Source organism: Quercus robur, chromosome 9, assembly GCF_932294415.1.
Source record: "Quercus robur chromosome 9, dhQueRobu3.1, whole genome shotgun sequence".
Taxonomy (NCBI): domain Eukaryota; kingdom Viridiplantae; phylum Streptophyta; class Magnoliopsida; order Fagales; family Fagaceae; genus Quercus; species Quercus robur.
This window is the reverse complement of record NC_065542.1, coordinates 26,342,410-26,369,895: the sequence shown is the minus strand read 5'-3', so window position 1 is coordinate 26,369,895 and position 27,486 is coordinate 26,342,410. Positions and strand designations below refer to the sequence as shown.

Here is a 27,486-nt window from a genome sequence, read left to right as displayed (position 1 = left end):
CCCCTACAGATAGATATTCAGATGAGAATCTCCTAAGCAATATATAAATCCAAGTAATCAACTGCCAAAATCCCATATCAAGCTTCATCAAATTAGGCCTTTGTCAATGGCTCTCAACCTACTTGCTTCACTCCCTATTTGCAATTTCCCAAGAGCAGCTCTCCCACCTAAAGGTCCCATCCATTTCAAATCACTTGTAACAAGCAAAAGGGACATTGTTCCTGGTTCTGTCCAGTGCAAGGTCTCCAACAAAATTTCAAGTAGTACTGATATTGTTCGACGATCGGCTAATTACCAACCTCCCATTTGGGACTACGATTACATTCAGTCACTGAGAAGTGAATACCAGGTACGTACATAATAGTATTGTTTTCATTGTTAGGTTTACTAGTACTTGAATTATTACTGGAAACTGATCACTGGGGTCATGTTAATTATAATATTGTGATGTAGGGAGAAGAGTACACAGGGCAAGTTAACAAGTTGAAGGAAAAAGTGAGGATGATGCTTCACAAAGTGGTGGATCCTTTAGAGCAATTGAAGCTAATAGATATTTTGCAAAGACTAGGATTGTCTTACCACTTTGAGAGTGAAATAAAAAGAATCTTGGAAGTTCTATACAACAATGATCATTGTGGTGATACATGGAAGGAGGAGAATTTATATGCCACAGCTCTTAAATTTCGACTGCTTAGACAACATGGATATAAGGTGTCCGAAGGTAATTAAGAAATTTTTTGATTTCATAGTGGGATATTTATTACTAACCAATTTTTTTAAACTACGGTGCACTTCCCCCCCCCCCCCCTCCTGTGAATTGTTTTCATTTTGAGATTTTAAGTTTCAAAATTTTCATTTTTTGTTTTTCAAATTTTATTTCATTTTTATATTGACCATATCCATTTCTATTAGTGATATGACTATTAAGTTTTTATACCCCAAATTGTGCAAATATGATTGGATTGGATTGTTAGAGTGTATGTTGTGCGGGCATGTGCTGAATCCCACATCAGATGTTTACTAGGTGGATCATTATTATGAAAAGTTTCAATTGCAACTTCAGTAGTCCTTTTAGGATGTAATTAAGCACAAATGTGACTAGACCCCAAAAGTGCACAAATTAAGGTAAATTTAATAATTTTTTGTTAGAAACTAAACAAAAATAACAACCTAGTCCCAAGTTTTTTGGGGTCAACTATAGATCCTTAATAAATCAGTCAAGATCGACCACATATATTATTTTCTATTATTCTATTCTATACAAAATATTCTCTTGTCACTTCCTTATTTGATAAATTTTTTTTTTTATTTAAAATTTTTACTAATGACATCTACTACACAAAAAACAATAAAAATAGATACAACTTACTTGAATTTGGTTTTGTGCATCAATGAATCTTAGATGACTATACATTTCGATGGGGATAAAAAAAGTGCGAGTAATGCTACATGCACAAATTATTTTACAACATTTTTACAAACTGTTGATGTGACAAATTTTTACTGATTTTCATCTAAGCTCACCACTAACATAATTTTTCACATACCAATAATCACCAACTGCATTAGTAATTTATAAAATAATTTGTGACTATAACATTACTCAAAAAGTGCATTACACATCATAATTACACATTCAATACTTGATAACATGCTTCTTGAGCCCTTAGAACTCCCTTTAATGATTGTTGGGTTGCTGAGTGCAGAATTTTTCAATAGTTTCATGGAGGGAGGGAGTTTTAAGAGATATCTTTGTGATGATACCAAGGGAATGCTATCCTTGTATGAAGCCTCATTTCTTTCTATAGAAGGTGAGAATAGCTTGGATGAAGCAAGAGAATTCTCAAAAAAACATCTCCAAGAATTTGTCAACCATAATAATGATCAATATCTTTCTACCATGGTGAGCCATGCCTTGGAGCTTCCACTACATTGGAGGATATTAAGAGTGGAAGCGAGATGGTTCATTGATGTATATAGGAGCAAAGAAGACATGAACCCTATCTTGCTTGAGCTTGCAAAACTGGATTTCAACATGGTGCAAGCAACCCACCAGGAAGATCTCAAACAAGTGACAAGGTCAAAAGCTTGTTAATTCTCATTCTATAAATTAAGCTTCATTTGATATATAATTCTTGATTGGTAACATATTTATTGACAACCCTTGGAACTTCCAAGTTAGAAGGATGACTATATAGAAATTGAAGCATAAACTGATAAATACTAAAATTAAAATAAAATCTCATGGCAAAAAATAACAAATAATAAAATTAGTTATAGCGTAAATTTTAAAATTAAAGCTAGTGTTTAACTTACCTTATTCGAAAGGTAAGAAAATGCATTGAAATAAAAAGAAAATTGACATTCTCTTGTTTCTTTCAAATAAAGTTGGTGGAGGAGCATTGGCTTGGGAGAAAAGTTAAGCTTTGTGAGAAATAGGCTGACAGAGAATTTCTTCTGGACAGTGGGGTGTACATTTCATCCTCGGTTTGGTTATTCTCGAAGAATCTCAACAAAGGCCAATCTAATCATTACGGTAATAGATGATGTTTATGATGTGTATGGCACTTTGGATGAACTTGAGCTCTTCACAGATGCTGTTGAGAGGTTAGCATTAATAGAAATAGGCCTTGAATGCTTCAAAGCTATCTTTGACATAATAACTTAAGTGAACTTTTTGTGATTTCAGTTGGAATATCAATGCAATGGATGGGCTCCCAGATTATATGAAGATGTGTTTCCTCGCTCTACAAAATTTAGTTAATGAAATGGCTTTTGATACACTTAAGGAACAAGGATTCCACATCATTCAATATTTTAAAAAATCAGTATGACCTTGACTTATAAATTCATCTATACTAATCTTTTAATATCTTCTTCTTGAACCCATGATATGTTATACTAGCTCTAATTCATTGTTCCTTCATAAATATTTCAGTGGGCAAATTTATGTAGAGCTTATTTGTTGGAAGCAAAGTGGTACTATAATGGATATACCCCTAGCCTTCAAGAATACCTTGATAATGCATGGGTATCAGTGTCAGTGCCAACTATACTATTGAATACTTATTTTTCAACCACAAATCCAATAACAAAGGAAGCCTTAGATTTCTTCGAAGAATGCCCCAACATAATACGTTGGTCATCAATGATTATACGACTTGTAGATGATCTTGGAACATCTAAGGTATGTAGAACACACTATCCTAAGAGTATCATCAACCAAAATTTCATACAGTTATTAATTTAAACCCTTACGATCTTTTCATTTTTTTTTTTTGCATCAGTTTGAGTTAGAAAGAGGTGATGTCCCTAAATCAATTCAATGTTACATGAATGAAACTGGTGCTAGTGAAGAAGATGCCTGTGAATACATTAGGTGTTTGATTAGTGCAATATGGAAGAAGATAAACGAAGAACGAGCTGAGACTTCTCCCTTCTCCGACACATTTATTGAAATTATATTCAACATTGTAAGGGTGGCCCATTGCATGTACCAGTATGGAGATGGACATGGTGTTGGAAATCACGAAACTAAGGATTGTTTATTATCATTATTTGTTCAGCCCATTCCACTACATAGAGATTGACATGATGAATTATTGATATATAAGGATGCAGATTTGAAGTTTGAATTCATCAATTGTATTACATATTACCTCTGAGATTTATGAGTGAGTTAGTTTGTGTTTGTGAGTGTTTTACTTATGTCGATGAGTTTTGGGAATGTTGTTTGTGTGAGTATGTGAGAGTTTGTGAATTTAGTTTGCCATGTTTGATTGAATGTAATTGTAATCCTTGTGGACCATATCATTCATTGTGAACTTGGTTGGAATTATATGTAGACGTAGTCTTGGAGTTGGGCAAACCATGTTAAATATTGTTCTCTTGTCTAATTGCTTTATTTTCTTATTTGTGCAAAAGTGTTTTTGCTAGCCCTAAATCACAACAAATCAGTATCAAATCTCAAAGTTTTGTCATGGTAAAGTTCAAAAAAAAAATTATGTTAGTGCATTTTCAGTAGCTTAATTGCATAATATTAAGCTAATCAAAAGATATAATTTTTTGGTAACTTTTATGTCAAATGTATGATAAAAAGCTAAAAACTAGCTTATTTCTAAATAAAGCAAAAAGTTAGATTATTCGGAAAAAAAGGATTAGACAAAAGGCACACTGTTAGTTACACAGTCATTATCTCCTCTACTTAATGCATTCTTTGATGCCTATTACATAGGGTGTCTTGGCAATAAATGCTTTACCGGTGTCTTTTGTGTTTATCTCAGTAACAATTTATTCTCTTAGAGCTCCCAAAATCAACCTACAGTTGCTCGTTCAGTCACCAAAGTGAAGCATAGATCTATTGTCAACACTCACTACAAGAAAAAAAGTCTAGCGAGGGTAAAATGCCCTCGTAAAAATTCAAATATCACCGTAAAAGGTTATTAGCGAGGGCATATGGCCTTCGAAGACCGTCGTATTTGCTCTTCTTGCTAAAAGAGAATTTGCGACCATACTTTTGCAAATAGATAATTTACGAGGGCAATCCACCGTCGTTATTGAACAAATTTCCCCTCACAAATATATTACCAAACGACGAGAAAAGTTGACGACTTATTTTTAGCGAGGGGAAGCAGTCGTCATTAACAACTATTTGTGAGAACCTTCATACCCTCACAATTAATTATTTGTGAATTCCAAATTGACGATATATTTTTTAGAGACAAATAGTGTCGTCGCTAAAATTGATTTGTGAGGGCTTTTGACCCCTCACAATTAGTTAGAAATAATAGTGACAACGTTAAGTTGTCACTTAAAACGTTTTTGCAAGGGGTTAAATGGCGTCGCTATTCTATAAATTGCGAGGGACTTTGTTGTCACTATAAAGTTATTTATGACCAAATTTTTATGTCAGTGATAATATTTTATATACTATTTTAAATATTTTATTATTTAAATATTTTTAGTTTATTTTATATCATTTTTGTTTAACTATCCTCTTACAATAGTACAATGATTACTAAAAATTGATCCATTGAAACATAAAAATTCTTATAAGTTCAAACTTTATAATATAGAATATACAAAAAAATCCTGAAATTAAACCATGACATAAAAATATTGTTTTAAACAACTAGAATTATGAAAAGATCTATATTAGTTTTCCTCTAGGTCACCCTCCAAGTTGCTTTCAACCTCCATGTTATTGTTTGAGTTGTCCTCTTCATCTCTGCTAGTACCATCCTTTAAAAAAGAAAAAGCGTTAAACAAGAGTTAAAATGAAACAATTAAAGTGAATTTATATTTGTATCAATGCTTCAATAAATAAGTACACATATTACTATATCAAATATAATCATATAATATATCATAAACAACAGTAATATATTTTTTTAAATTTAACAATAATAATAACTTAATTTGATTACTTAAACCACTGTCAAAATTAAATATAAATTAAAATAATATAACAATTGTGAAAAATGTAAACCACAAATAATGGTTAGAGAGAGTGCAAGAGAGATAGAGAGAATTTATGACATGTATTTCATTTATACTCACCCCTCATTCTCCATCCATCCATTTATCCACCATCTTTTTCCAAAAGGGTGTAGGAATGAAGGAAAGACCATTCTTGTAATGATCTTCTTTCTTTGTGTACTTCTTAAAAATAGGATTTTTGATGTGAAACATCCAATCAAAATAGTGGTGTTTCACATATTCCACAAATGCCTTCTTAGAACATACATTAATTGGACCCTTATATGTTTTGGAACTTTTAGTGGAATTTAATTTCAATATGGTTTACCTTAATACTAGATATTGAAGTCCATAACACACCATCCCAATTCCTTATCACAATAAATGAGTGGTTAACTTGCAAAATAAGAGTATATTATTTATAAAAATGTTATCAATGCACTTACAAACTTGAGTACTATAATCTTTATTTTATTAAGATCGACCAATCTAACATGTTTCTCATTAACAAATTGAAGCATAAACTAATAAATACTAAAATTAAAATCAAATTTAATAGCAACGTGAACAAATAATTTACTGGGCCGACCCTATATATTATGGGGCCTAAGACAAAAATTAAATCTAAGCAATTTATATATTTAAATATCAATTCATTAATATAAAAATTAGTTGTAAGGGCACAAAATCTTTAACGGCCCAACAACGATGTTGGGCTCGCACACGGAAAGTCCCTCACAATAATATTTGTAGAGAGTGGGATTAAAAGGCCAGCGTTGGATCACAGGGGGACATTTCGGGCCGGACTTTAGGTGAACCAACATGAGATAAAGCTTTGGGCTGGATATTCAGGCCCTTCAATCTTGTGTTTAGGAGGATTTGGCTCCTCGGATCATGTCCGAGGAGCGATGGTGTTGTCCTTGGTTACCCGTCGGCGGGTTTTTAGGTGGTGTCCGGCGTGTATTCTCCAGGCATTCTCTTTCATCAAGTCTTTTTCAGAAGCTAGATGGGAGACCCTCTTCCTTATTAGTTTACCTTTCCTTTTATACTAGCCTACGTTTGTTGTCCCCCGTCCACGTGTAGGGTCGATCTTTCCAGGACAGATATCTGTCCCATCAATCTAATCCCAAAATTACTGTAGATGATCCATAAAGCCTAAGATCCCGGCTCTGTTAGGGGCAGTGTCATGTCAGGGAAGGGCATTAAAGACAACTTCCCCAGGATATTTTCTGATCTTTCTAGCTTACTCGTGTTCCATTCCTATCCCTGAGGTTTTGGGCCTGCCGAGGACGAAACCGTCCTCGGCTATGTCTTCGGGCTATTTTTATGTTTCCTAGTTTCGAGTTTGGGCCCTGGCCTTCTTCAGTTTAAGACCGGTGGGCTTCCCATAAGCATGTGGGCCGGACCCATAAATTATTGGACCCCACATTAGCCCCTTAAAATCCTGCTGTCCAACATCATGGTAGGACAGGTGGATTTTGATGATGTCAAGCCCTTATTGCCGTTCACTTTCTTCGGATCTTGATCAATTCTGGCGACTCTTCCCCTCCACAAGGAACGCACCGGTCTACGAGCTGTTTTTCCTGGATTTGCACACGTTGCCGTTATGCTGTGTGGTTATCTGCAGCGTGTCTTTAATGTCTTCCCATTTACGAGGCCTCCCAGATGCAACGGTTACTGATGGTGTGGGAGAACGAAACGGCGCGTTATACTCTAGATTTCCCTGGGGATCTGAATGTGTCACATACCCTCTTCTTCGTTCCCTATATAAAGAGAGAAGACAGAGGGTGACTCTCTCATATCTGAATCCCTCACGTTCTTCTCAGAATCCACTTCCTCCATCCGGTTACTCCCTATTCAATAATACTTTTCTCATAGTAATCCACCATGAACAAATCCTGCCTTTCCCAGAAATGCCATGTTCTGACAAAACTTGAGATGGCTCGGTCAGGGCAAGGGTGGCGGAGGCTTAAGATTTGCCTCCCCATTCTTTTAGCCAAAATCCGAAGCAGGGACTCGTCACACCCCATTTCTGGTGTGACTGAGTCGAAAACCTCCATTGTCATCTCCATCCGCTCTCTCATGAGCATACCTAATATGGCTCCCCTTCTCCCTCTTTTGCTCCTTTTACTTTCTTTTCATTGCTTCCCTCTTCTTCTCCTCCTTCCCGCTCATGTCCTCCATCTTCTTTTTCCCTTGCATTCTTCAGTGACAAGAGCTTGCTGAAGTGCTTCCATGTCTTCTAATTCTTCTTCCTTCTCCTTCATTATTTTTGTATAAGGATCTTCTCCTGATATGAGCAGTACTGAGGCATAGATTTCAGAAAGACTTTGAAGGCGAATTCAGAAGACACCTGATGGTTTACTTGTGTTACGGATGTTGTTACTGTTTTAGCAGTTCATTTTTTGTATAGGCTCGTTTAAGCCCTTCCTTGTACGTTGTAACAATTTTTCATATTAATAAAAGTTATTGTTACTCTATTTTGTATGTCTTGTTTATATATCTTAACAAATGTGGAAGCGCTGCTCGGCGTAATAGTATAGCATTTCAATCGATAATAAATAAGGCCAAAGTAATCGTTGATAAAAAGATGCCACGATGACTTTAACAAAATTATTATTCAACATGGCAATCCGACCAGTGAGGAATGAGACTTATCTTAAAATTAGCCGTGATGGGTATTAAATGCTTCGATAAGATGTAAGAAGTAGCTATCCGAGGACGTGTTACCCACCGGATGAATGGCCTCTTTAGGTTGACGATCATTAGGTTGTTCTGCTATTTTCATGATACGCGAGACTTAACCCTTTCCAGTATTTAAGCCGAGAAATTTCTTCATTCGGGCAGTTGATTTCCCAAGCAGCCTGAGTCCGAGGACTTTGCAAAACCTGGGTTTTGTTCAAGACTTATGCGTTTTATCTTATGTACTTGACTTTTTCCCTTTAGGCTTGAGTCCGAGACTTGGGTCTTTATCGGTACTAGGTTTTCCCTTTTAGCTTGGGTCCGAGGACCATGCAAGCCTTAGGTTCTGTCCGGGACCAATGTCTGCATTAGTACTTGGTCTTCCCTTTCAGCTTGAGTCCGAGGACCATGCAAGCCTTAGGTTCTGTCTGAGACCAATGTCTGCATTAGTACTTGGTCTTCCCTTTCATCTTGAGTCCGAGGACCATGCAAGCCTTAGGTTCTGTCCAAGACCAATGTCTGCATTAGTACTTGGTTTTCCCTTTTAGCCTGGGTCCGAGGATCATGCAAGCCTTAGGTTCTGTCCAAGACCAACGTCTGCATCAGTACTTGGTTTTCCCTTTTAGCTTGGGTCCGAGGATCATGCAAGCCTTAGGTTCTGTCCAAGACCAACGTCTGCATCAGTACTTGGTTTTCCCTTTTAGCTTGAGTCCGAGGACCATGTAAGCCTTAGGTTCTGTCCAAGACCAATGTCTGCATTAGTACTTGGTTTTCCCTTTCATTAGGCATTTCCCGAGGTGCCGAACAGGGTGTCTCTGGGCCTTTATGCAAAGCGGGCCTGGGTCGCGAATTCAATGAACCCGCGGATTAAGAGATATTTCTGCAACCTCTGGCCATGCAGTACTTCTCTGACGCCCCAAAGATCGAGGCGCGCCTTTACGAGGCTCCTTCAGTCTTTTGGCTGCAGTTGACGTTGGAAGTTGAGCCAAGACCACTTTGTCTATAGCGCTCCTTGGGACGCCGCGTGAGTTGACTGCCACTATCTTGTCTTTTCAAATTAATAGGAGGGAGAGAGGGTTGCTTTATATATACACCCAGCCTTTTAGTTTTCTCCCACATCACGCTTCCCATCCCCGGAGCTCTCCTTTCTTGACATAACATGTCGAAAGCGAGGGTTGGGAAGAAAGAACTTCCTCCGCCGCAGGGGCGTCGTGTCTTCATGAGGCTTATAACAGTAAGGTATGGGCACAGGAAGCACAAGTTCAGGAGAGTACTCCATCTCTACCGAGGGGGAAAGGAATCTTCCCCTCTTTTAGTCAAAATCCGAAGCAGGTTCTGTCCATGCCAGAGTTTTGGTGTGGCAAAAGAAAGATTTTCCTCCATCAGCGCCTCTGCTTTGCGGCAGGCGTATATTTAGAGAAAGCCCCACCACCTCCAACTCCCTACACCTTTTCTTCAACGGTGTCAGGTTCAAGTTGGGCCTCTTTGGCTGCCTGAGTTATGGGCAGGTAAGGGTGCGTGGGAAGAATAAGGTCTCGGAGCTGTAGCCAACCTTTCCTCCGACATACCTCCTCGGCTTTCTCCAGCTTTCTTGTATTTTTCTTTTTCTTGCTTATGTAGTAAGCTTTGACGTAGGCTGATTCCAGCTTTTCGTTTGTACACTGTACTATTTCTTCATCGTAATAAAAATGGAAATTGATTTACATGTTTTAAGCGTTGATTTAATGGGCAACACAACTTTGTGAACGAATGTGTTCTATGTATGTGTTGCTTTGAAAATATTTGTGATAAAGCTACTTTGAAGCATAATCTAATCAACTCTCATCTGTCAGCACTATCAGGCATTATATCGATAACTTGTAATAAATCAAACTTAAGAAACTAACCGGGATGTCAGTTGGGTATTCTGTGATAAGCGCGTGAATATCGTCCAAGGCTGATGATTTATAAATATTCCATCCGAGCAATCGACTGGGAGTTAGGGAACTCCGATGGCGCTTTTGCGTACTTGGTTTCCCCATAGGCTTGAGTCCGAGGACCATGCAATGCCTTGGTTCTGTCCATTACTTGTATGATTCCTTTTTTGTACTTGGTTTCCCCATAGGCTTGGGTCCGAGGACCATGCAAGGCCTTGGTTCTGTCCAAAACTTGTATGATTCCTTTTTTGTACTTGGTTTCCCCATAAGCTTGGGTCCGAGGACCATGCAAGGCCTTGGTTCTGTCCATTACTTGTAAGATTTCTTTTTTGTACTTGGTTTCCCCACAGGCTTGGGTCCTAGGACCATGCAAGGCCTTGGTTCTGTCCATTACTTGTAAGATTTCTTTTTTGTACTTGGTTTCCCCACAGGCTTGGGTCCGAGGACCATGCAAGGCCTTGGTTCTGTCCATTACTTGTAAGATTTCTTTTTTGTACTTGGTTTCCCCATAGGCTTGGGTCCGAGGACCATGCAAGGCCTTGGTTCTGTCCATTACTTGTAAGATTTCTTTTTTGTACTTGGTTTCCCCATAGGCTTGGGTCCGAGGACCATGCAAGGCCTTGGTTTAGTCCATTACTTGTAAGATTTCTTTTTTGTACTTGGTTTCCTCATAGGCTTGGGTCCGAGGACCATGCAAGGCCTTGGCTCTGTCCATTACTTGTTGGAGATCAGCCCCTAGACCATGGCGGGGGGGATTGGCCTGAAGCCGGAAGCCCCTAGAGCTGTCCGCGCTGTTGACACTGCAGGGCGTAGCCCCTAGCAAAAATTCGGGTCGGAGCAACGACGGCATGTCGCCGGAGATGGAGGGAATCCCACAAACCTCAGCTGGCTAGAGAGTTGACTCAAACACCTCCTACGCCAACGCGCAAGCCTTCCCACAGACGGCGCCAATTGTAAGGGCACAAAATCTTTAACGGCCCAACAACGATGTTGGGCTCGCACACGGAAAGTCCCTCACAATAATATTTGTAGAGAGTGGGATTAAAAGGCCAGCGTTGGATCACAGGGGGACATTTCGGGCCGGACTTTAGGTGAACTAACATGAGATAAAGCTTTGGGCTGGATATTCAGGCCCTTCAATCTTGTGTCTAGGAGGATTTGGCTCCTCGGATCATGTCCGAGGAGCGATGGTGTTGTCCTCGGTTACCCGTCGGCGGGTTTTTAGGTGGTGTCCGGCGTGTATTCTCCAGGCATTCTCTTTCATCAAGTCTTTTTCAGAAGCTAGATAGGAGACCCTCTTCCTTATTAGTTTACATTTCCTTTTATACTAGCCTACGTTTGTTGTCCCCCGTCCACGTGTAGGGTCGATCTTTCTAGGACAGATATCTGTCCCATCAATCTAATCCCAAAATTACTGTAGATGATCCATAAAGCCTAAGATCCCGGCTCTGTTAGGGGCAGTGTCATGTCAGGGAAGGGCATTAAAGACAACTTCCCCAGGATATTTTCTGATCTTTCTAGCTTACTCGTGTTCCATTCCTATCCCTGAGGTTTTGGGCCTGCCGAGGACGAAACCGTCCTCGGCTATGTCTTCGGGCTATTTTTATGTTTCCTAGTTTCGAGCTTGGGCCCTGGCCTTCTTCAGTTTAAGACCGGTGGGCTTCCCATAAGCGTGTGGGCCGGACCCATAAATTATTGGACCCCACATTAGTAATTAAATCTTTGTATTAAGGTAATGTCAAGTTGCCAACTATAATATTTTTGATATCTCTAATTAAATTTTTTATTATAAATTTATTTATTAGTAATTAGTCATATATTTATTTGATGTTTTCTTTTTAATTTTATAAAACTTATTTTTCATTAACAACTGCAATATTACTTAAAAATGAAAAATATCTGATTGTAGACTACTATATATTAAAAAGTTGAAATTCGATTTATAAAAAAAAAAAAAAAAAAAAAACAAAAACAAAAAGAAGAAGAGAGAAAGGTATGAACGTAAGCTATAAGGTTTGGAATTATTTTGTTTCTTTTTGGTCTTTTGATTTTCTTTGTTGAGAGAGATCAGAGAGAGAGAGAGAGAGAGAGAGAGAGAATTTTCAACTTCTTTGAGAGAGATTACATGTTCTACACTCTAAATCTCTCACATAGAGGAAACGGAGAGTTTGTCATCACACGAAGATTTTTTTTTTTTTTTTTTTATAAATTTTTTTCTCTTTTTTTTAAAAAATACTTTTATTTATTGAGTAAAATTTGAATGTTTAATTAATACTCATATCCTATTGATTAAAATTTGGGGCCTTAATTAAGCAGTTGTCTAATTAACTCACCTAAGGCTCATGTTGGTCCTCATAATTAAATTAATTATAGCCTAAATTTTAAAAGTTAAGCTATGTTTAACTTACCTAATTCAAAAGGTTAAATATGCATCAATATAAAAAGATTTTTTTATTTTTTTTATTTTTTTTTTGGCTTCAAATAAAGGTGGTGGAGGAGCACTGGCCTTGCAGAAAAGTTGAGCTTTGTGAGGGATAGGTTGACAGAGAGTTTCTTCTGGACAGTGGGGTGTACATTTCATCCTCACTTTGGATATTGTAGGAGAATCTCAACGAAGGTCAATGTACTCATTACAGTAATAGATGATATTTATGATGTGTATGGAATAATGGAACTTTAGATGAACTTGAGCTCTTGACGGACGCTGTTGAGAGGTTGGTATTAATGACAATACGCCTCAAATGCTTCAAAGCTATCTTTGACATAAAGACTTAAGTGTGCTCTTTGTGATTCCAGGTGGGATATCAATGCAATGGATGGGCTCCCAAATTATATGAAGATATGTTTCCTAGCTCTACACAATTCAGTTAATGAAATGGCTTTTGATATACTAAAGGAACAAGAATTCCACATCATTCGATATTTAAAAAAAAAGGGTATGCAATTGACTTCTAAATCCATCTATATTAATCCTTAACATTTTTTTCTTGAATACATGGTATGTTATACTACTTTAAATTCATTGTTCCACCATAAATTTTTCAGTGGGCAGATTTATGTAGAGCTTATTTGTTGGAGGCAAAGTGGTACTATAGCGGGTATACACCAAGACTTCAAGAATACCTTGAGAATGCATGTATTTCAATAGGAGCACCAACTATATACACCAAGACTTCAAGAATACCTTGAGAATGCATGTATTTCAATAGGAGCACCAACTATACTACTACATGCTTATTTTTCCTACACAAATCCAATAACAAAGGAAGCCCAAGATTGCTTGGAAGAGTACCGCAACATAGTTCGTTTGTCATCAATGATTTTGCGATTAGCAAATGATCTTGGAACATATACAGTATGTAGACCACACCATCCTAAGAGTTTCATCAACATGACTTTCATTTCGTATAATTCACAAACCCTCATAATCTTCTTTTATTATTATTATTATTATTATTATATATCAGGATGAATTAAAAAGAGGCGATGTTCCTAGATCAATCCAGTGTTACATGAACGAAACTAGTGCTAGCGAAGAAGATGCTTGTGAATACATTAGGTGTTTGATTAGTGCAACATGGAAAAAGATGAATAGAGAACAATCTGTGATTTCTCCCTTCTCTGAAACATTTATTGAAATTGCATTCAACCTTGGAAGGATGGCCCAATGCATATACTAGTATGGAGATGGGCATGGTGTTGGAATCATTGTTTGTTCAGCCCATTCCACCATATAAAGATTAACATGATGAATTATTGTTATATAAGGATGTAGATTTGATGTTTTAACTCATTAATTATATTGCATATTACCTTTGAGATTTGTGAGTCAGTTTGTGTCTATGAGAGTTTTGTGATTGTTTGTGAGGTTTTGATTGAGTGCGGTTGTAATCCATATCATTAATTGTGAATTTTAGTTGGCGTTGTATGTGGACATAGGATTGGAGTTAGTCAAACCATGTTAAATACTGTTCTCTTGAGTGATTGTTTTATTTTTTTAATTCATGTGAAAGCGCTTCCTATAGCCTTAAATCACAACAAGTTGGTATCAAAGCTCAAAGTTTGGTTAAGTTCACCAGAAAATATGTTTAGTGAATAGTGGCGGAGCTAGAGGGGGGCCAGGGGGTCATGGGCCCCCTAGCTTTTTGAAAATTTATTTGTTACTTTGGTCTCCTTTAAATCTTAAATTTCCATAGAAAAGTCCAAATTTAAAAAAAAAAAAAAAAAAAAATTCGATTGAATCAAAGACCCACAAAAGAAAAAGTGTCTAGCCCAAGTTCAATTCAACAATAAATTTCCAAATCCAAACCCAAAAAAAATCTATAACAAATTCCCAAATCAGCTAAGTAAGGAGAAAAATAAAAGAAAAAAAGAAAAAAAAAATCCCTTGCAAATCAAGATTCCTCAAAATACAAATCGGAAAAACATTGGAATATAACGAAATCTTCCATCATGTAGCATCTCTCATTCATTTGCCCTGCTCCGATCCAAACTTCAATCAATGACTAGCAACGACCTCCCTCCAGACTAGTGAGTGGTGGTGCAACAGTCTCTCTCTCTCTCTCTCATTTGTCGAGATCTCTCTCTATTTTTTTTTTTTAATCTCTGTCACTCTCTCTTTGTTTTGGATCTTTTTGATGAAGTAGTAGTTTCATAGACAATGCCACGTAGTGTACCACAAATCTAGATTTTGTTTATTATATATATTTTTAGGGTTCAGTTAATGTAAACCCTTAGAACATACATTAATCATCCATTTTGGAAATATTTTATGAAGAATTGAAAAAATTAGAAAGAAAAAAAAAAAGTTAGTAACTTTTTCATTTTTCCATAAAAATGTTTTTTAGAATGATTTAATTAATGTATATCAGTATATCTTAAAAGCTTACATTAAAAAAAAAAAAAAAAAAAAAAAAACTCATATTTTTAAAAATTAGTGGTTCACAGCTTGCCCTTTTTAATGATGATGATGATGTTCCAATTACTGAGCAAGACACAATATCTGAGGATTCTTTGGCTGTTAAAGAATCCAATGATTGTTTTGCTAAGGATATGGACCATGTTTCTGAATCTATGTCCCCACAACATGAATGTCAAAACCTGGCAAGCAAAGACTCAGAACTGAATGTGACAGAGGGTGATGACCAAAGCAATTGAGATTCTGAATCAGAATCCACCACTGAAGGGGAGTCAGATTCTAAATCGGAATCTGCCATTGAAGGGAAGTCTGATGAAGAGATTGCAACAGATGAATCATCTGAGTGTGAAGAAAAATACAGTGATGATGATGCAGAAGCAGCAGAAGAAAAGGATTTAGAGGCTCCAGTTCTTCCTATTGGTTTTGAGAAGTTGGAGAACAACCATTCTGGTTCTGAAGGCATTGTTGCTGAACAATCGGACATACAGGTTTCTGTTGAGAATCAGGCATCTACTATGGAAATTTATAATACTGAAGCATTGGTTGATGTGTATGTGATTGAAGCAGAAGAAGTTGCCATGAAAACCAATGACCAATCATCGGTTGGAACTCCAATATCTATGAAGAATGAGTCCAGATCTCCTAATTTCTGACAGTGAAGTCACATTATCAACTGTGGCAACAAATTCAATATCTGAGGACAAGACTTCTTGTCATGCTGGTGATCCAATGGCCAAGGCAGAAGAGGTGCATGAAACTTTGGTTGATGTTTGTGTAATGCCAGCACATGAATCAAACATGAGTACTGATCTAATTTCCGACAGCAAAGTCACCTATGAAATTCCATTTCAACCATTTGCAGCTGACCAGCTTTCGGGACAGTTTCCTCGCCCTACTCAGTTGACACCAAGGAAATCATCAGCTATAAAAGAATCAACAATTCAAAAGGTTTTAAACTCTGGGTCAAATTAAATTAGGAAAAACTAAGTAAAGGAATAACAGCTGGGTCATTTACGACCCAAGCTAACTTCAAGTGAGGGAGGTGAGTATTAAACTCTCTCCTCTGTCATCACATCACATCATTTGGTTCACCAATTTCTCTCATCTATTCCTTATTTTCACCTTAAAACATGCTCTTTCCTTTGCCTCAACACAACCCCGAATACACAACAATCAACCTTTAATACCATAGCTATGAAAGGAAAGTTTAAAAGGAGAAATTTTAGGGGGATGTTTATCACGGCAAATTTATAAAGATGTGTTAGTCAACCTTGTTATACACTTAACAAAAACAGAGGAAAGGATGTCTCTTAATACATATGAAATAGCAACAAAATTCCTAATTCAGTGTCTTACTCTTCCTTCAATTTCTGTGGGCATTAATACGAGTTCAAACCTTTGGTTTGTGAGTGCACACAACCATAGCTTGCCGTTGAATCCTGGGGCGGTGATCGCTTTCTGCACCAAGGATAAATTGCATCCAATGGGGCGAAATCACTTCTTAGGACAGTGGATTGAGTTCCACACCTCAACTCTCTCTATCATCGATAAGTTTCCTCTAATCTCTTGAATTTATCTATTGGTTTTGTTAATTAGTCTCATATATTTCCAACAATCTGAGAAGTGACTTGCTCCAATTAATAATCAAATACGAGCATTGCACCTGACATGTCTAAATTGGAACCATTTGATGGAAACCATTATAAGAGATGGTCTGAGAGGATGTTATTTTATCTTGAATCTATTCATGTGGATTATGTGTTATTCAATGATCGTGTATCTGATGAAATGCATGAGCTTGCTCGTTATGCTTCTATTAGGAATTTTGAAAGGGATAATTGTACTTGTAGGGGTCATATTCTGCATTACTTGTCCAATTCATTATTCGATATTTACTGTGGTTATAACTCTGCTAAGGAAATTTGGGATGCATTAAAAAAGAAATATTCCATGGAAGATGCTGGTTTTAAAAATATGTTGTTGGTAGGTTCCTTGATTTTAAAATGGTAGATGAAAAACCAATCATGGATCAGGTCCATGAGTATCAACATATTGTTTTAGAAATTTTGGCTAAAGGGATGAAAATATATGAGGCGTTCCAAGCAGCTGCTCTCATAGAGAAGTTGCCACCTTCTTGGAAGGACTATAGAAACTATTTGAAACACAAAAGTAGAGACTTATCAATGGAGGACCTAATTGTCCACATCCAGATTGAGGAGTCAAACCGGATGAGAGATATAACAAATTATACTAACCTAGAGTTCACATCTAAAGCAAACTTAGTGGAACAGAAAAATGCAGAAAAATTTCAAAAAATATGGAAAGGGCCTAATGGAAAAACTGAATGTATATTCAAGAAACAAAATAATATTGGAAAGAAAAAGAAAGGTCCTTGCTTTGTGTGGGAAAAATTGGTCATGTGGCTTCTGATTGAAAGTTCAGGAAGGGACAAGATCACCATCACCCCAAGCCTCAAGCCAACTTGACAGAATCTGAGGTGATAGCTGCAGTTGTGTCTGAAGTGAATCTGATCAACATCATGATTGAATGGGTAGTGGACACTGGGGCCACTAGACACATCTGCTCAAACAAGGAGATGTTTCTTGACTATGAGAAAGTCATAGATGGAGAGAGCCGTCTATTTGGGAGATGCTCGTACTGCAAGTGTTGCAGGAAAAGGTAAGGCACTTTTGAAATTAACTTCTGGTAAGTCTCTAGCACTGCACTCTGTACTTCATGTTCCTAACATGCGAAGAAACCTAGTGTCTAGATCCTTTCTTAACAAAGCAGGGCTCAAATTGGTGTTTGAAGAGGATAAACTTGTATTAACTCGCAATGGTGACTTTGTTGGGAAGGGCTACTGTCATGGGGGACTCTTTGTACTTGATGCTAGTTTTGATAAAAATTAATGATAATAATAAAAATAATACTTTTATCGCTTATTTTGCTGAATCTTTGATCTGGGGCATGCAAGATTATGCTTTGTGAATGTTGCATCAATAAAAGGAATGAAACAATTAAACTTGATAGTAAATCTAGAAATTAAGAATTCTCAAATGTGAAGTTTTCGTTTGAAGCAAGCACCAAAGATGAAAAATAAATAAAAGAAAATAAATTTGGAATTATGCATAAAGTGGTTGCTCAATGTACTTGAATCTTTGAAAGGATACCAAATATCTCAAAATGTGGGGGAACTTGGCTAAAGTTGGAATCCCTAGATTTTAAAGGTTGGTGTAGATTATTTCTCCATTTACTCACCAATAACAAAAATAATCTCAATATAAAAAGCAATCTCTTGATGCAGAAGCACCAAAATAATGGCATGGAAATAATTAATCATACATTTGTGTCAAATGGATTTATTGTGAATGAATCTGATAGGTGTGAGTATATTAAGCTGAATGCAAACTTTGACTTTATAATTTGCTTGTATGTAGATGACATGTTGATATTTGAAACTGATAAACATGTTATCAATTATACAAAAAAATTCCTATCATCAAAATCTGACATGGAAGACTTAGTAGAAGCTAGTGTGATATTAGGAATTAAAATAATTTGTGGCATTAAAGGTAATTTCTTATCAAAGCCACACTACATTGAGGAATGAAATATTTGAGAAACTCACTTTGAGAGTGAACCTGTAAGCTCGTCATATGATCCTAGATGAGGAAAAATAAAGGGACTAGTGTGTCACAATTGGAATATGCTAAAATTATAGGCAGTGTGATAGTCATAATCCTTTTTGTACTAACTTGTTTATTGAGAAATTTGAAAGGTACAATGAGGATATACAAATGTGCCGGAAGATTCTATGATGCAAATTGAGCATCTGACAATGATAAAAACCAACTCCACATGTGATATACAACTGTGTACCAAACAAGTTGCCTTAACCAATTTCATTGCATTGTGAATTACATGCAGCCATTGGTAGATCAAAGGAAAATTTTACAATGGGAAACAAGGACACATGCAGTTAAGGCACAAAATTGTGTGACAATTTATAAAAACTGGTGTGATAGCCTTGGAGTCTATGAAGTCAGAGAAAAATCTAGAAGATTCTTTGACTAAAGGACTATCTAGAAAATTTGTCCATGATAAATTGAGGGGGATGGGATTGAGGCCTATAGACTGAATCACCCATGATAGTAACCCAACCTATGTGATCGAAGATTCCGTGAATTAGGTTCAATGGGTTCAAACAAGTCGTGGAGAGATTCAATAATGCATTATCAAAAATTGTCCCTCCCTATGGTGTAGTTGGTGTAGATAATGCATACTGTCAAAGTGAGAAGGTTAAGTAGAACTCTTAATGAATTCATAACCTGTAAAGGTTCTGTGTGACAGTACACACTTGATGAGCTCACCTATTTGGGTGTGGAAGTGGAGGCTGTTAGGGATTTTACCAAATCAAGGAGTAACAATGAGTAAACAAATGAACACATCAAGTAAATAGAAATTAGTGATTGACTTGGAGGCACAATTGAATGTTATTCTTAGACAATATTTGTCCTCATTCGCAAGTTGTTAAAGGGTTTCTACAAACTTGTCCCCAGGATACAACTAAGTTTATTGAGTTCTATAAATAACAATTTTAGAGAATACCCATAGGATTTCTTGTGTTTCTTTGTAACTTACTATTTTGGGGAGACATAACTAAACCATAGGAATAACTATTACATTACAGCGCTTATTACAGTCTACCAAACATGCCCTAAGTTTTTAAACTTTCAATCTTAGCCATTGATGAAGGCCACAATTCAACTTCTTACAACCACTCTAAAAACAGGCGCGTCGTGAGGCACGGTATTAAATATTTAAATGCCATAAAATATTTTAGTTTGTCTTCCTCATTACCAATTAGTTTTGAGGTGAAGTGGCACAATTCACAATCCGACAAATGGTATTAAAGCTAAGGTTATGAGTTTGAGTCGTGAGAGCCTCATTATGAGGGAGGATTGTTGGGGTTATGTCTATTATGTCATTACACCATACAATTACACTTTTGATAACTAAAATTGAAAGTTAAAAAACTTATTTTTAATATCAACCTTTGGTTCAAACCTTTTAACCTTTTTTTTTTTTTTTTTTTTTTTTTTATCATTTTATCTATTCAACTTTTTCCTCTCATAATTATCTGGTGCAACAGTCGTAATTATGTAGTACTAGGTTCTTGTTTTTGTTTCTGTTTCTTTTTTTCTTTTTCTTTTTTCTATAATGAATAATTGTAAATATATATATATATATATATATATGTAATAATTGATACAAAGCCTTCTTTTTTTTTTTTTTTTTTTTATGGGAATCGAAACAAAGGCTATTGAGTATACATTGAAAAAATCTATGCAATAATTGAGAGAGTCTATGATTTGTTTTTATTTTTTATTTGCTGTATAAGAGTCTATGACTCTATGATTGATACACATACGTTCAAATTCAACACAGATATAAGATATTTCCTTGAATCCTTAATAAAACTATTTATTCTACTTGTATCCCGAATTAAATTCTTATAGATAAAATCAATTTTTCAATAACATGTGGATCTACGTCTACCCCTCTTCCCAGATTTATCTTTTATCATTTATCTTTTATCTTTTTCTTTTTTAATTTCTATGCTTTTTTTTTTTTTTTTTTTTTGGAACTGAAAAACTTCTGTCTTTGATACAATGCTTGAAATAAACTTGTGTCTATGAAAAATAGGATTACAAATAAAAGTCTGTCTGAAAGTATAAAAGATGACAAGGCTATGTCGGTGAGGTCTGGGAGGGGGAAGATTACAAGAGTCTGTCTTGGCTAAGAGAGGGAGAAAGTGTTCTGCAATTGGATCTAAAACTTCGACCTCCTGTGAGTCTGTGATTTTATAGTGAAAATAAACCATGTCTGTGTTGAAAAGTAACTCAAGTAGGTAAAGTTAACTTGAGTTGAGTTAATCCGTTGGTGTAAACCTGTAGAATCATATAGAAATTACTATTAATGAACAATAAATTTTTTTACTATTCATAAACAATAATCTGTTGGTGTATTAACTCAAGTAGCCACTTGTCTGCAGTTTTCTTGTTGAGTCTGTCAGCAATATTTTAGTCGTACATCTGTCAATCTATCTAACCATAATAAAATATTTCTTCTTACTATAGTGGACCAAGCTTTGAATGGTGTCTTCTAAAAAAAAGAATATGCTTTGAACGGTGAATTAAGATATTAACAGTTGTTAAAGAGAAATAAAAAGTTAAAAAAAGTAAATAATAAAAACATTCATTAAAATTAAAACGTGATTGTTGCGTCTATGTGATAAAGCTGTCGAAGCTACATATGTTTTTCCATGGTAGGACAGGCTCATAATTGGAATATAGCTGTAGGCTGTAGCAAGTGCTACTAAATCTCAACACTTGCGCCTTATTTTTTAATCATTTTTCTCTCTTATCTTTCTTGCTTAATTTATATTATTTTAATAAATTGATTAGGCAGCGGCTGCGGCTGCGGTTGCATTTGGTTGCTCCAGAAGCTTATAAACCTTGAATGGGGCGCATCTCTAACCGATGTGGGACTAGGGTGTCAAGCCAATATCGGCCAAAGTGCCTGAGGTGAAAATCCCAAACACCACACTCGGGGCAGTGAACAAAACCTTGCAGGCCTGGCTCCCCAAAGAGGACAAACGGCTTGCGGGGGAAAAATCCCCTACAGATAGATATTCAGATGAGAATCTCCTAAGCAATATATAAATCCAAGTAATCAACTGCCAAAATCCCATATCAAGCTTCATCAAATTAGGCCTTTGTCAATGGCTCTCAACCTACTTGCTTCACTCCCTATTTGCAATTTCCCAAGAGCAGCTCTCCCACCTAAAGGTCCCATCCATTTCAAATCACTTGTAACAAGCAAAAGGGACATTGTTCCTGGTTCTGTCCAGTGCAAGGTCTCCAACAAAATTTCAAGTAGTACTGATATTGTTCGACGATCGGCTAATTACCAACCTCCCATTTGGGACTACGATTACATTCAGTCACTGAGAAGTGAATACCAGGTACGTACATAATAGTATTGTTTTCATTGTTAGGTTTACTAGTACTTGAATTATTACTGGAAACTGATCACTGGGGTCATGTTAATTATAATATTGTGATGTAGGGAGAAGAGTACACAGGGCAAGTTAACAAGTTGAAGGAAAAAGTGAGGATGATGCTTCACAAAGTGGTGGATCCTTTAGAGCAATTGAAGCTAATAGATATTTTGCAAAGACTAGGATTGTCTTACCACTTTGAGAGTGAAATAAAAAGAATCTTGGAAGTTCTATACAACAATGATCATTGTGGTGATACATGGAAGGAGGAGAATTTATATGCCACAGCTCTTAAATTTCGACTGCTTAGACAACATGGATATAAGGTGTCCGAAGGTAATTAAGAAATTTTTTGATTTCATAGTGGGATATTTATTACTAACCAATTTTTTTAAACTACGGTGCACTTCCCCCCCCCCCCCCCCCTCCTGTGAATTGTTTTCATTTTGAGATTTTAAGTTTCAAAATTTTCATTTTTTGTTTTTCAAATTTTATTTCATTTTTATATTGACCATATCCATTTCTATTAGTGATATGACTATTAAGTTTTTATACCCCAAATTGTGCAAATATGATTGGATTGGATTGTTTGAGTGTATGTTGTGCGGGCATGTGCTGAATCCCACATCAGATGTTTACTAGGTGGATCATTATTATGAAAAGTTTCAATTGCAACTTCAGTAGTCCTTTTAGGATGTAATTAAGCACAAATGTGACTAGACCCCAAAAGTGCACAAATTAAGGTAAATTTAATAATTTTTTGTTAGAAACTAAACAAAAATAACAACCTAGTCCCAAGTTTTTTGGGGTCAACTATAGATCCTTAATAAATCAGTCAAGATCGACCACATATATTATTTTCTATTATTCTATTCTATACAAAATATTCTCTTGTCACTTCCTTATTTGATAAATTTTTTTTTTTATTTAAAATTTTTACTAATGACATCTACTACACAAAAAACAATAAAAATAGATACAACTTACTTGAATTTGGTTTTGTGCATCAATGAATCTTAGATGACTATACATTTCGATGGGGATAAAAAAAGTGCGAGTAATGCTACATGCACAAATTATTTTACAACATTTTTACAAACTGTTGATGTGACAAATTTTTACTGATTTTCATCTAAGCTCACCACTAACATAATTTTTCACATACCAATAATCACCAACTGCATTAGTAATTTATAAAATAATTTGTGACTATAACATTACTCAAAAAGTGCATTACACATCATAATTACACATTCAATACTTGATAACATGCTTCTTGAGCCCTTAGAACTCCCTTTAATGATTGTTGGGTTGCTGAGTGCAGAATTTTTCAATAGTTTCATGGAGGGAGGGAGTTTTAAGAGATATCTTTGTGATGATACCAAGGGAATGCTATCCTTGTATGAAGCCTCATTTCTTTCTATAGAAGGTGAGAATAGCTTGGATGAAGCAAGAGAATTCTCAAAAAAACATCTCCAAGAATTTGTCAACCATAATAATGATCAATATCTTTCTACCATGGTGAGCCATGCCTTGGAGCTTCCACTACATTGGAGGATATTAAGAGTGGAAGCGAGATGGTTCATTGATGTATATAGGAGCAAAGAAGACATGAACCCTATCTTGCTTGAGCTTGCAAAACTGGATTTCAACATGGTGCAAGCAACCCACCAGGAAGATCTCAAACAAGTGACAAGGTCAAAAGCTTGTTAATTCTCATTCTATAAATTAAGCTTCATTTGATATATAATTCTTGATTGGTAACATATTTATTGACAACCCTTGGAACTTCCAAGTTAGAAGGATGACTATATAGAAATTGAAGCATAAACTGATAAATACTAAAATTAAAATAAAATCTCATGGCAAAAAATAACAAATAATAAAATTAGTTATAGCGTAAATTTTAAAATTAAAGCTAGTGTTTAACTTACCTTATTCGAAAGGTAAGAAAATGCATTGAAATAAAAAGAAAATTGACATTCTCTTGTTTCTTTCAAATAAAGTTGGTGGAGGAGCATTGGCTTGGGAGAAAAGTTAAGCTTTGTGAGAAATAGGCTGACAGAGAATTTCTTCTGGACAGTGGGGTGTACATTTCATCCTCGGTTTGGTTATTCTCGAAGAATCTCAACAAAGGCCAATCTAATCATTACGGTAATAGATGATGTTTATGATGTGTATGGCACTTTGGATGAACTTGAGCTCTTCACAGATGCTGTTGAGAGGTTAGCATTAATAGAAATAGGCCTTGAATGCTTCAAAGCTATCTTTGACATAATAACTTAAGTGAACTTTTTGTGATTTCAGTTGGAATATCAATGCAATGGATGGGCTCCCAGATTATATGAAGATGTGTTTCCTCGCTCTACAAAATTTAGTTAATGAAATGGCTTTTGATACACTTAAGGAACAAGGATTCCACATCATTCAATATTTTAAAAAATCAGTATGACCTTGACTTATAAATTCATCTATACTAATCTTTTAATATCTTCTTCTTGAACCCATGATATGTTATACTAGCTCTAATTCATTGTTCCTTCATAAATATTTCAGTGGGCAAATTTATGTAGAGCTCATTTGTTGGAAGCAAAGTGGTACTATAATGGATATACCCCTAGCCTTCAAGAATACCTTGATAATGCATGGGTATCAGTGTCAGTGCCAACTATACTATTGAATACTTATTTTTCAACCACAAATCCAATAACAAAGGAAGCCTTAGATTTCTTCGAAGAATGCCCCAACATAATACGTTGGTCATCAATGATTATACGACTTGTAGATGATCTTGGAACATCTAAGGTATGTAGAACACACTATCCTAAGAGTATCATCAACCAAAATTTCATACAGTTATTAATTTAAACCCTTACGATCTTTTCATTTTTTTTTTTTGCATCAGTTTGAGTTAGAAAGAGGTGATGTCCCTAAATCAATTCAATGTTACATGAATGAAACTGGTGCTAGTGAAGAAGATGCCTGTGAATACATTAGGTGTTTGATTAGTGCAATATGGAAGAAGATAAACGAAGAACGAGCTGAGACTTCTCCCTTCTCCGACACATTTATTGAAATTATATTCAACATTGTAAGGGTGGCCCATTGCATGTACCAGTATGGAGATGGACATGGTGTTGGAAATCACGAAACTAAGGATTGTTTATTATCATTATTTGTTCAGCCCATTCCACTACATAGAGATTGACATGATGAATTATTGATATATAAGGATGCAGATTTGAAGTTTGAATTCATCAATTGTATTACATATTACCTCTGAGATTTATGAGTGAGTTAGTTTGTGTTTGTGAGTGTTTTACTTATGTCGATGAGTTTTGGGAATGTTGTTTGTGTGAGTATGTGAGAGTTTGTGAATTTAGTTTGCCATGTTTGATTGAATGTAATTGTAATCCTTGTGGACCATATCATTCATTGTGAACTTGGTTGGAATTATATGTAGACGTAGTCTTGGAGTTGGGCAAACCATGTTAAATATTGTTCTCTTGTCTAATTGCTTTATTTTCTTATTTGTGCAAAAGTGTTTTTGCTAGCCCTAAATCACAACAAATCAGTATCAAATCTCAAAGTTTTGTCATGGTAAAGTTCAAAAAAAAAATTATGTTAGTGCATTTTCAGTAGCTTAATTGCATAATATTAAGCTAATCAAAAGATATAATTTTTTGGTAACTTTTATGTCAAATGTATGATAAAAAGCTAAAAACTAGCTTATTTCTAAATAAAGCAAAAAGTTAGATTATTCGGAAAAAAAGGATTAGACAAAAGGCACACTGTTAGTTACACAGTCATTATCTCCTCTACTTAATGCATTCTTTGATGCCTATTACATAGGGTGTCTTGGCAATAAATGCTTTACCGGTGTCTTTTGTGTTTATCTCAGTAACAATTTATTCTCTTAGAGCTCCCAAAATCAACCTACAGTTGCTCGTTCAGTCACCAAAGTGAAGCATAGATCTATTGTCAACACTCACTACAAGAAAAAAAGTCTAGCGAGGGTAAAATGCCCTCGTAAAAATTCAAATATCACCGTAAAAGGTTATTAGCGAGGGCATAGGGCCTTCGAAGACCGTCGTATTTGCTCTTCTTGCTAAAAGAGAATTTGCGACCATACTTTTGCAAATAGATAATTTACGAGGGCAATCCACCGTCGTTATTGAACAAATTTCCCCTCACAAATATATTACCAAACGACGAGAAAAGTTGACGACTTATTTTTAGCGAGGGGAAGCAGTCGTCATTAACAACTATTTGTGAGAACCTTCATACCCTCACAATTAATTATTTGTGAATTCCAAATTGACGATATATTTTTTAGAGACAAATAGTGTCGTCGCTAAAATTGATTTGTGAGGGCTTTTGACCCCTCACAATTAGTTAGAAATAATAGTGACAACGTTAAGTTGTCACTTAAAACGTTTTTGCAAGGGGTTAAATAGCGTCGCTATTCTATAAATTGAATGGTGAATTAAGATACTAACAGTTGTTAAAGAGAAATAAAAAGTTAAAAAAAGTAAATAATAAAAATATTCATTAAAATTAAAACGTGATTGTTGCGTCTATGTGATAAAGCTGTCGAAGCTACATATTTTTTTCATGGTAGGACAGGCTCATAATTGGAATATATAGCTGTAGGCTGCTGCAAGTGCTGCTAAATCTCAACACTTTCGCCTTATTTTTTAATCATTTTTCTCTCTTATCTTTCTTGCTTAATTTATATTATTTTAATAAATTGATTAGGCAGCGGCTGCGGCTGCATTTGCGTAGCGTGCTTTTTTTTTTTCTTGTCCATGATACTGTTCATAAATCAGCCCAACGATAAAAATGCATGAATAGTAATTTAGATTAATAGAAAATATTTTACTATAATTTTTTCAACAATAAGTTTTCAGTTTTTAGTAAAATAAACAGTATTTAAATGCACATTAAAAAGTGGACCCAAAGAAGAAAATAAGAGAAAAAAAAAAAAAACTTATGAGATCATTGAGTTTTCTTTTGAGGTTCACTAAAATGCAATCTCACCAAAATGAGGAAAAAATGATAGAGAAAATGTGAGGGATGAAATGTCTGTTTTGGACAAAATTGCCCCCGGTATAATATGCCTTTTTTTTTTTTTTTTTTTTTTTTTTTTTTTTTTTTTTTTAAATCTGTTGGCTTTATCCTTTCTTTCATGTTTGTCTTTTTCCTTCTCTATTTTCTATTACCTCTCAACAGTTCTAAGATCTCGTTCCTTTTGTTTTATTATTATGATTTTTTTATTATTTTTTTTTTTGTGGTCAACTTTTTTATTTGGCTAACATATTTAGTTTTTATCATTTATACCATATTTTAATTTAGTTTCTAACCTTTCAATTATGTTAATTTGGTCTCTAACCTTTCAGTGTCATATCAATTTAATTCATGTCATTATT

The 27,486-nt window shown here is 35.5% G+C and overlaps 2 protein-coding genes, 1 long non-coding RNA gene and 1 pseudogene across 3 annotated transcripts in view; 3 read left to right on the top strand and 1 right to left on the bottom strand.

The window, feature by feature from the left end:
• On the top strand, nucleotides 1-3,887 carry LOC126700098 (myrcene synthase, chloroplastic-like). Its single transcript, XM_050398094.1, has 7 exons — nucleotides 1-349; nucleotides 454-721; nucleotides 1,707-2,079; nucleotides 2,389-2,607; nucleotides 2,690-2,828; nucleotides 2,939-3,187; nucleotides 3,288-3,887. The coding sequence occupies exons 1-7, from the start codon at nucleotides 107-109 to the stop codon at nucleotides 3,588-3,590; spliced, it is 1,794 nt and encodes a 597-aa protein (XP_050254051.1). The 5' UTR covers nucleotides 1-106; the 3' UTR covers nucleotides 3,591-3,887.
• A 1,127-nt stretch (nucleotides 3,888-5,014) lies between these two features.
• LOC126700103 (uncharacterized) lies at nucleotides 5,015-5,696 on the bottom strand. Its single transcript, XR_007647006.1, has 2 exons — nucleotides 5,560-5,696; nucleotides 5,015-5,241 (listed from the first exon to the last, which is right to left on the bottom strand). It is a non-coding gene; the product is annotated as an uncharacterized LOC126700103 (long non-coding RNA).
• A 4,354-nt stretch (nucleotides 5,697-10,050) lies between these two features.
• LOC126700889 (myrcene synthase, chloroplastic-like) lies at nucleotides 10,051-15,966 on the top strand (annotated as a pseudogene).
• Nucleotides 15,967-21,669: 5,703 nt separating this feature from the next.
• Nucleotides 21,670-27,486, top strand: part of LOC126700097 (myrcene synthase, chloroplastic-like) — a 64,556-nt gene continuing 58,739 nt past the window's right edge. The window contains exons 1-7 of the mRNA XM_050398093.1: nucleotides 21,670-22,021; nucleotides 22,126-22,393; nucleotides 23,382-23,754; nucleotides 24,064-24,282; nucleotides 24,365-24,503; nucleotides 24,614-24,862; nucleotides 24,963-25,054. Coding sequence (XP_050254050.1) covers nucleotides 21,779-22,021; nucleotides 22,126-22,393; nucleotides 23,382-23,754; nucleotides 24,064-24,282; nucleotides 24,365-24,503; nucleotides 24,614-24,862; nucleotides 24,963-25,054 — 1,583 coding nt within the window. The 5' untranslated portion in view covers nucleotides 21,670-21,778. The remainder of the gene's footprint in view (nucleotides 22,022-22,125; nucleotides 22,394-23,381; nucleotides 23,755-24,063; nucleotides 24,283-24,364; nucleotides 24,504-24,613; nucleotides 24,863-24,962; nucleotides 25,055-27,486) is intronic.

Bases quoted from the DNA above. Each gene is read 5' to 3' on its own strand.
- LOC126700098 (XM_050398094.1), top strand. From the start codon at position 107: ATGGCTCTCAACCTACTTGCTTCACTCCCTATTTGCAATTTCCCAAGA. The intron at 2,829-2,938 runs GTATGACCTTGA...TAAATATTTCAG, and splicing joins TTCAATATTTTAAAAAATCA to TGGGCAAATTTATGTAGAGC. The intron at 3,188-3,287 runs GTATGTAGAACA...TTTTTGCATCAG, and splicing joins ATGATCTTGGAACATCTAAG to TTTGAGTTAGAAAGAGGTGA.